The 9,061-nt window shown below is 43.7% G+C and overlaps 1 protein-coding gene across 1 annotated transcript; it reads right to left on the bottom strand.

Moving 5' to 3' along the window:
• Window positions 1–975: 975 nt before the first annotated feature.
• On the bottom strand, window positions 976–8,378 carry LOC149321429 (fibrinogen-like protein 1). The gene is made up of 4 exons (XM_089497716.1): window positions 7,844–8,378; window positions 5,156–5,200; window positions 3,082–3,203; window positions 976–1,569 (listed from the first exon to the last, which is right to left on the bottom strand). The coding sequence occupies exons 1-4, from the start codon at window positions 8,376–8,378 to the stop codon at window positions 976–978; spliced, it is 1,296 nt and encodes a 431-aa protein (XP_089353842.1).
• Between the last annotated feature and the right edge of the window lie 683 nt (window positions 8,379–9,061).

The raw sequence follows: 9,061 nt of genomic DNA, 5'->3' as shown, positions 1-9,061 counted from the left end.
GGATGGAAAGATACAGATTGCCTCCGTCAATCTCTTGACCTGCAGTGCCTCAGACCCCTTCCGGCTTCTGCCCCCCATGAATTGTGTCAGCTTTGTTCCACCATCCTCCAGCTCCTCGAGCTTCTTCCCCTGCCTACTTCAAGTCTTGGGGTGGCGTGCAGGCCAATGGCTCACCCTGAACCCTGAACCAAGAAGGGGAGGGGGAGGCCGAGGAGAATGGGCCCCTCGTTTCCTCCCCTTTTCCCAATAGAGCACTCCTGTGCACATGTGACAGCCAAATGGCTATCTTGGGAGATGTAATTCCCCCAGGCGCCTCTTAGCACCTGAGAATTAGGAAAGAGAACTACGGCTCCTATGAAGCATCAGGCGTGGGATGATCCCTAGAAAAGGGCTACACTGGCCTCTCTTTTTTCCCTTCTCCTTTAGGACCAAAGAGAGGAGGAAGGTGGAGGAAGGCAACATGGCTGAGGTGGAGAAGAAGCGGAGGGGAAGAAGGCCTAAGGTGGGTTGGGAGGCCACCTGAGAGTTTTCTGAGGCCTGTCCCCAATGGCGATGTGGCAGCCAGGCCTCTCTCGCTATGTGTCCTCAGAGACAGCTTTGCATGCCAGAGAGGGCACATGTGCCATAGGTTTGCCATCACAGATCTAGCTCCTCTCCTTTTGAAGTACATCAGCTCTGCCTACTGTATATAGTGGTCTCTCCACATTCATGGGGGTTAGGGGAACAAGCAAAGGAATGCTGGTACATGGTCGTAGGCATTCAAGGAAAGGCAAGCACTCAGGTGTAGTTAGTGCATTTACACCGCCAAGTATTTCAGTTGGTATTCAGCTCCAGCCAATTAAGGAAAGTGAGGTGTGTGTCAGTGTGGCTCTAAAGTCTAGATGTCTGATGCACCCCACTCTTGTTCAGCCCAGCACCTTAAAGTTTTTTTGAAGGTCAATCTTTGTCTGGACACCATCTTTGGTTGCAAGCTTCTCAAAAATTAATAGGCCTGGTTTTCATTTCTGCTTTCTTGAACGAATATTTCTGGCTGGTCCTTTTATCAATCAGAATATACCACGTTCCCCAGTAGATGCCATTGGTCACCCCACTGTAGCGTCCATGATGGTACTTCCCATTAAGGTTGGCTGCCAGGCATGAGTCAAACCACCAGCCAGCCCCATAATATGCACCACAGTTGCCCATGGAGTAGTTGTCATTGTCACTGTCCCAGGTTGTGAAGTATTTGTGATCATGGTTGTAGTTGCGGCTATAGCTCAGAGCATTGCCTGCATTCCCTTTATATTCCCGGGCTGTCAAACGATACTTGTTGGCCTCACTAGCCACTTTGAATTTGCGGTACATGGCATGCCGCTTCACACCATACCAATCTTCCAGTTCTACATGCAGGACATGCTGACCCAGGCGGGTTAAACTGTGGAGGTGCTCATTGCCCAACCAATGTTCCCCTTGTAGGTTGCCAAATCCTTGCTTGTACTCATGCCATGTCCGGTTGAAGTCCTCAGTACCATCCTGCCGGCGCTGGATCACTGTCCAGCCACCACCGTCAGTTACCATATCACAATATGCCTGATAATACAGAACAGGAGGGTCATAAAGGGACAGGGATAGAGCAAGGGTGAGGAATGTGTAGATCTCCAGATGTTGAATACAACTCCCACTATCTCATTGTTGGCTATGTTGGCTATGGCTGATAGCATTTGGAGCACTGTTTCCTCATCCCTATTCTAGAGCACCCCCAAAGCCCTTTCTCTTGGTTTTTTTAGCTTGTATAATCATGCCATGACATCATCTCCTGTACTTGAGGTTTTCTCCTTGCAGTACTCACACCGCCTGCCCTCTGTATCCACAGATTCTTTATTGATGGATTCAACCATCCACAGTTTGAAAATCTTCAAAATACGTAAATCTCAAAAAACAAACCTTGATTTTGCCACTTCATATAAGGGACACAATTTTACTGTGCCATTGTATCTAATGGGACATGAGCATCCATGGATTTTGGTATCCACTGGGCGGGGGGGGGGGGAGACATCCTGGAACCAAACCCCAATGGACAACAAAGGCCCACTGTAATAAAGTTGTTCTTTCTGGGTATACTGCATGCTTTATGAGGATTAATGACAATCACCTGCTCACAGGAACTAGAAAGTATAACTTTGAGAGATGTAGTTTTTTTCTGGTGGGTACCCTCAAATCATTTCTAATTTATGATGATTCTAAGGCAACCCTATCACAAGAGTTTGTTGGCAAGATCTTTTTGGAAAGGGTTTGCCATTGCCTTCCTGTGAGGCTGAGAGTGTGTGACTCACCCAAGGGCAACAAGTGAGTTTCCATGACCAAGGAGAGATTGTCTTGAAGTCTTAGCCAGCACCCAAACCGCTGCTCCACACTGCCTATCATGAGAGGAGTTAAAGAGGAATAAAACAGGTCTCACCCAGTGGGATATAGTTGTTTGAGGGTTGGATTATGACTCATGAGACCTGGAACTGACTTGAATTCAATTCCTCACTCGGCCATGAAACCCACTGGGTGACCTTGGGCAAATCACATGCTCTCAGCCTCAGGAGAAAGCAATGACAAACCTCCTCTGGACAAATTTTGCCCCATGATAGGTTCATCTTAGAGTTGACTTGAAGGCACACAACAAAAAACAAAATAGGTCTCACTAAATTACCGTTTCTCTCACTTTTGCAACATGTGCTTAGTATTTTTAATTCTCTAGAAGCTACATGGTCTTTTCCTGTGCATCTTCAGTGCAGGGATGTTTGTCTAGTTAGTCACACAGTGAACAGAGATGGAGGAAGGGGCAGTGAGCAGGCTTTTATCTCATGACCCTCAGATTATTTTCCCTTCATCAAATTATACTGACCTCAAGCCTACTACCTAATAATGGAAATTGGTATTGCAGGCTTCAAACACATGGACACATATAAATTAGCATGTTTTAGAAAGCAGATTACCCAGTGCTGCACCACCACTATGCTCTTTTTAGCACATGTGCCCATTTTTTAGGTCTCTGTTTCATGACACTTTGATTCTGACAGACATTGTCTTTTATTCTCAAACTACCTACCTTACCTCAAAAGGTTGTCGGAGAGGAATGGGCTGGATGGTGTAAATCCCATTGTCTTGGATGCCCTGTTTGTGGATCTCAGCACAATCTCGAGGATGTGTGTGTTCAGATTTCGCTGAGGGTTCCACTGCAAGTATGAAGTAAAAAACAGCTGTAACAAATAATAGGACTCTGGCAATGGAAATACAAGATCTTGGTCTGCACAATCTATTTAAATCCATCCCTCTATGAAATAAATAGTAAGAAATCACCTTCATAAAGAATAATTTTAACTTCTAAAGAATCATACATTATTTATTATTATTTTATCTAGTGGCTCAGGTCAAAGTTTCCAAAGACAAATCATATGTAAGAAGAGAAAAAAGGACAACTGTGTCTGAGGTCCAATCCACATTGCAGAAATAATCCAGTTTGACACTGCTTTAACTGCCCTAGCTCAATGCTAGAGAACCTTGGGAATTGTAGTTTATTGTGGCACTAGCGCTCTCTGATAGAGAAGGCTAAAGGTCTACAAAGCTGCAGTTCCCAGAATCCCCTATCATTGAGCCTGGGCAATTGAAGCAGTGTCAAACTGGATTATTCCTGCAGTGTGGACTGGACCTGATACTGGTTTCAAGGGATACAATGCAGAAAAAAATACTAAGTGAGTGTTCAGGATTTGGGAAGTTAATAATCCTAATCCATTCAAAAAATTCTCAAGGGAATCCAAATGTAACTAATGTAGCAAAGATAAATTGCTAATAGACTTTGTTGACACTTTTCCCAGCATCTAAGGGAAGAACAGCAAGCTGACAAAATCTCTCCCCATTCAAAGCAATCAAGTCAACAACCAATCACAATTTTGAAGTCCTTGCCTGTATTAAATAAATCTAACCTGATCTTCATGGACTAGGACTGCTAACCTTTTTGGAGACTGTTAACAAGGATAGCAATTAGTATCTTAGCATCAATGTTTATTGAAGAAATAGGTCTATAGTTTGCACACTGGGTATGGTTTTTGCAAGCCTTAGAAATCACAATACTGTAAGCAAAGAATATGGTAAAGAAACAGAAAAACCATTCTCTCAAGATGCCAGCCACAGATGCTGGCGAAATGTCAGGAATAAACTCTTATAGAACATGGTCACACAGCCCGAAAAGTCCACAAAAAACTAAACAGAAAAAAACCCCAGGGAACCTTTCTTGCGATACAGGAATATGGTAAAGGGAAAATTAGACATGTGTTAATGGTGCAGAATAGCTTCCTAGTGACAGGATGTAAAAGCAAGATGCCTAGTATGGTAAGCCCCAGTGCACAAATCCAGCACAGTGGGTTATCTGTGTTTTTGGAGTATTTGGAGAATAAGACTGAATCCCTTGTCTAGTCTTAGAACACCACTTTCTATCTTGCTTTCCCATTGTGACTTTTCCCAAACTGGTGACTTCCAGATGTGTTAGGCTACAGTTGTGCTATAGGAGCCTAGTGGTGCAGTGGTTAAATGGCCTGTACTGCAGCTAGTCACTCACAAACCATAAGGTTGCGAGTTCAATACCAGCAAAAGGGCTCAAGCTCAACTCAGACTTGCATCCTTCCGAGGTTGCTAAAATGAGTACCCAGATTGTTGCGGGCAATTAGTTTACACTTTGTAAACCACTTAGGGAGTGCTTAAGTGCATTGATAAGTGGTATAGGAATGTACTTGCTATTGCTATTCCCAGCCAAAAGGGTCATTGTCTCCCACACCTGGACTGTGGAAGTCTGTGCTATTAGATCAATTGATCAGGGGAGGTCTCTATTAAGGGGTAAGGAGCATGTGGATCAGTCCCACATCTACTAGATTTCTACCTGCGTGATACTGATCTATCTCTACCTGTCTGGGCTATATTTCCAACATGTGGATGTAAAGTAGTAGAAACTCTCCAGAATTTCAGGTCTGTTTGAATTTCTGCCTTGAATCTCATACTGGGAGAAAGGTGGGATTTAAATAAAAATTAAAGGTACACTTTTTCCTCCTCTGACTAATGTATTCCCCAAGGTACTATGCATCTTGCAGAAATGTGAGAGAAGAGAAGAAATGAGATATTGTAGATTTATACTAACCCAAAAGTGCTGTCGTTTCCTCAGTCTTGTGCTCTTTGCCTAAATCTGTGAAAGCATTTGGAATCAGTGAGGTTGCTACAAAATTCTACAAAACTCACATTCAATCACTCATAACTACACTATTCTAGTTTTATGTTCTTAATACAGTTTTGCAAAACATTTGAAACACATGTTGTGGTGTTGTGGTGTACCTTCAAGTCATTTCTGACATATGGTGACCCTAAGGTGACCCTATCATGAGGTTTTCTGGGGCTGAGTGTGTGTGACTCACCCAAGGTCATCCAATGTATTTCCATGGGCAAGTGGGGAGTCAAACCCTAATATCCAGAGTTGTTGTCCAATGATCTAACCACTACACCATGGTGGCCCTCTTGAAACACATTACTGCAGGTGTTTAGAGATGCATTGAAAAATACACATTGGGCATCTGACATCTAAAACCCCAGTTACAAGATCTATGAGATTATCAGTGGTGGGCTGGCACTATGATTCTCCAGATGTTTTGAGCTGCAACTCCCATAATTGCTTACTCTTGGCTGTGCTGTCTCTGATGGTTGAGAACTGGAAGGGGAAAACTTTTAGGCAGTGGTTTCCAAACTTTGGTTTTCCAAATGATCTGGACTTCAGCTCCCATAAGCGGCCAAATTAGCTTGGTTCTGGGAACAGAAGTCCAAAACAAATGGAGGACCAACGGCTAGAAACCACTGATCTAGAGGGCCACAGCTGTCCACCCTTAATCCATGGCCCCTGGGGAACTGATGAATACTTCTAGTTTATCATATCCTCCTCTTCTGCCATGAGACTTCATTACAGACACATACCTGCCCCAGCACCAGAAACAGCTGGGAGCTGCTCACTGCCTGCCTTCATGGGTAAGGAGCTGTTCTACCCAAAGGGACCAAAATATCTGGTGTTAAATTGGCCAAGGGCTGGCCCTAATATTAGTCATGAAAGTGAGGAAATTGTGATTTGTTATTATTGTACTGTACGTTTATTGCTAGGGATGGAAGTGCTGCTTATGTAGAATCTTTTGATGTAGGTGGAAGAATAATTTGTCTGCCTTTGTCTATTATGCAGCTTAACTTGGGTGAGGGAGGACCATCATTTGCTGCTCTGTCTCAGGCAGAAAAAATGTCTTGAGTTTGCATTGTATTGCTCTCCCTCCAGTCTCAGCATCTTCATCTCTTTGTTGCCCTTGTGTAATTGAAATGGTTGGGAGGATGTTGGCTGGCAAAGAGCAGTATCTAAAATCCCCTTTGAGGAAATGGTGAACAGTCGGATAATTGTGTTCTTTGGAGAAAATGGCTCCCTTTACATCATCAGACAGCTTATGGGATGGCTAGAACATACAGCAGTGAGCCTCTCAAGTATTTCTCTTCACTGCAGTAGCCAAATTATTTCTTAGATAACTGCCAGGATGTCAATAGAAGGCAGGAAATTTTCAAGCAGAGGTGAACATGGACTTGGCCATTCAATCTGACTTTGACACTACTGATGTGATAACCTTTTTCACTGCACCCAAGAGCAACATCCCCCCCCCCCCCAGTTTTTACAATAATTTTTTATTGTAATGTTTTTAAATGATTTTATCAGCGAGCCACCTTGGGTCCCTTTCTGGGAGAAATAGAGCATAGCAATGGAATAATAAATAAATAAATAAACACTACTGACCATCATTTTACAACAGTCATGTCTACACTATGTTCTGCATCCTCCTCTTTGCCTTTATTGCTTTTTAAGATAACCACCAGCAAGGTTAGCTTTTTTTTGCTCAGGTGCAGCAGCCCTTCACCACTTTTTGTGTTATCATAGAGTTGGAAGAGACCACAAGGGGCATCCAGTCCAACCCCCTGCCATGCAGGAATTCACAATCAAAGCACCCCTGAAAGATGGACATCCAGTCTCTGTTTAAAAACGTTCAAAGAAGGAGGTTCAGATTAATTCTCATTAGGGTAATATGAGATTGCTTTGCATTATAAACCTCTCTTTAGACCAAGGAATAGTTTAGGCATAAACCAGCCAGAACTGTGACAATCAGTATGCTGTAGTAATCAGAGTGTTGGACAGGGTTCAGGAGATCAGGGTGCCATGGAACACCTTAGTGACATTGAGTGAATCACCCCGTCAACAACCTTAATGATAGGGATGAAGGATGGTTTATAAATGTAGCTAATAAAAGATAATAAATCATTACGGGGAATTCCACTAGATGACATTCAGCATATCACCCTATTAATTCGATGTCAACTTGCTGTCTTGGTCACTCCTTATGAGGTTACCTGCTTATTTCATGTATGCCCTGATGGTGCAGTGGTTAAATGCCTGTACTGCAGCCACTCACTCACAAAACCATAAGGTTGTGAGTTCAGTACCAGCAAGGGTGATCAGGGTTGACTCAGCCTGGCATCCTTCTGAGATTGTTAAAATGAGGACCCGGCTTGTTGGGGGCAATTAACTTACACTTTGTAAACTGTTTAGGGAGTGCTTAAGTGCACTGATAAGTGGTATAGAAATGTACTTGCTATTGCACTCAACAAAATAGACACAGCTATCTCATCTCCAGGCCCTCACCAGACCCAAATCCCCTAAACTTTGTATATTGCAATAATTAATGTTCAGATCATTCAGATAACTCTAACACTTCAAAAGAGAAAGAGAATAGGGGATAAGGTGCCCACATGTACTCACCCAAAATGGAAGTCTTCAAGACTGATTCGCTGCAAGGCAATTTGCAGCCAGACAGGATCCCTAGCAAAAGCTCAGCCAGGGAGCTGATTTGCTCCTCCAGGCGATTCAGATTAAGTCTGTTTTCCTCTTGTAATTTTTGCAGGTTTGATGCCATGGAAACCACTTTGGTTTCCACGAAGCTGAGTCGATCCATCAGGGTCCTAGCCCTCGATGAGCCTTGTTTGTTGGGATCTCCAGTGTGTTTGATCACCTGTTTGAATTCCATTTGTTGGTCTCCAGGAGGGACATCCTGAATTTCCTCAAATGTTACAGGTTCTTCAGGCATGAGGACATGGAGCCTACAACTCCCCAATCCATTACAACCTTTTTCCAGCAAAGGAAGAGACATGGCCACTAGAGAGCTCAAACATGGAGGATCACCTTCCCTTTGGCTACATTCAGGGCTATCTGAATTCATCCTCCCTGACCCTTCCAGGAAAGCCGTAAGGAAGAAGCTCAAACAAAAACACTTGCAAAAAGAGATGGAAAGTTTCATTTCTTCTAGCTGGTGCCTCTACAAATGCGCAGAACAAAGAGTGGAGACAAGGTTGCGTGTGAGCTGCAACAGGGCTTCTTCTGTCTTTGAAAATGAGCTCCTACAGGCCAGGAAGTCCCCTCACAAGCTGGGTCAGAGCAAATGGAGAACAGAAATGGTGGAGATCGGGCAGCTGTGAGCAAAAGGAGGAGGGCAGTGAGAGGCACACAGATAAAGGAGTGTTTGAGTCAGTCCAGCAGATTAGCATGTCATGGGCAATTAAAGCCAGGCCTTTGTGGGAGTCAGAGAGTCAGTGATTAGGGTTCAGCTTGTTCAAGCTCTGCTCTGGTTTGAAAGGCCTCTAATTTGCCTCAACATTAAAGGCACAAGGAAATCACCCAAATACTAACATGAAAGGAGTGGCAGTCTCTCCCAGAGATTGCTGGCTTTTGGCACAATGTGGCCACCCAACAACATATATGCAAGACATGTGCTCACAGGCCTCTTCGCATACCAGGGCCACAGGCCTTGTAGACACAGTACAGTACTTCGAATACTTTCTTTATCAAGCCGACTGGATTCCTTCATAGCTTTCCTAATTTCTACAGCTGCACTACCCAACAAGCCCTAACTATTGTTTCTCTGGAAAATTAAGAAATCACACCAATGATAATTCAGTGGTTGTGCACATGCTTTGCACAGAG

Source organism: Sceloporus occidentalis, unplaced genomic scaffold, assembly GCF_023333645.1.
Source record: "Sceloporus occidentalis isolate IW3139 unplaced genomic scaffold, rSceOcc1.0.p SCAF_1, whole genome shotgun sequence".
Classification (NCBI taxonomy): Eukaryota; Metazoa; Chordata; class Lepidosauria; order Squamata; family Phrynosomatidae; genus Sceloporus; species Sceloporus occidentalis.
Note: the sequence above shows the minus strand (reverse complement) of the source record. Positions and strands in the feature narration are given on the sequence as shown.

Excerpts from the sequence above, each read along its gene's own strand:
- LOC149321429 (XM_089497716.1), bottom strand. The coding sequence starts at position 8,378 with ATGAAACTTTCCATCTCTTTTTGCAAGTGTTTTTGTTTGAGCTTCTTC. Across the intron at positions 3,204-5,155 it reads GGAAACGACAGCACTTTTGG|TGGAACCCTCAGCGAAATCT; the intron begins GTTAGTATAAAT and ends TCATACTTGCAG. Across the intron at positions 1,570-3,081 it reads CTCTCCGACAACCTTTTGAG|GCATATTGTGATATGGTAAC; the intron begins GTAAGGTAGGTA and ends CTGTATTATCAG.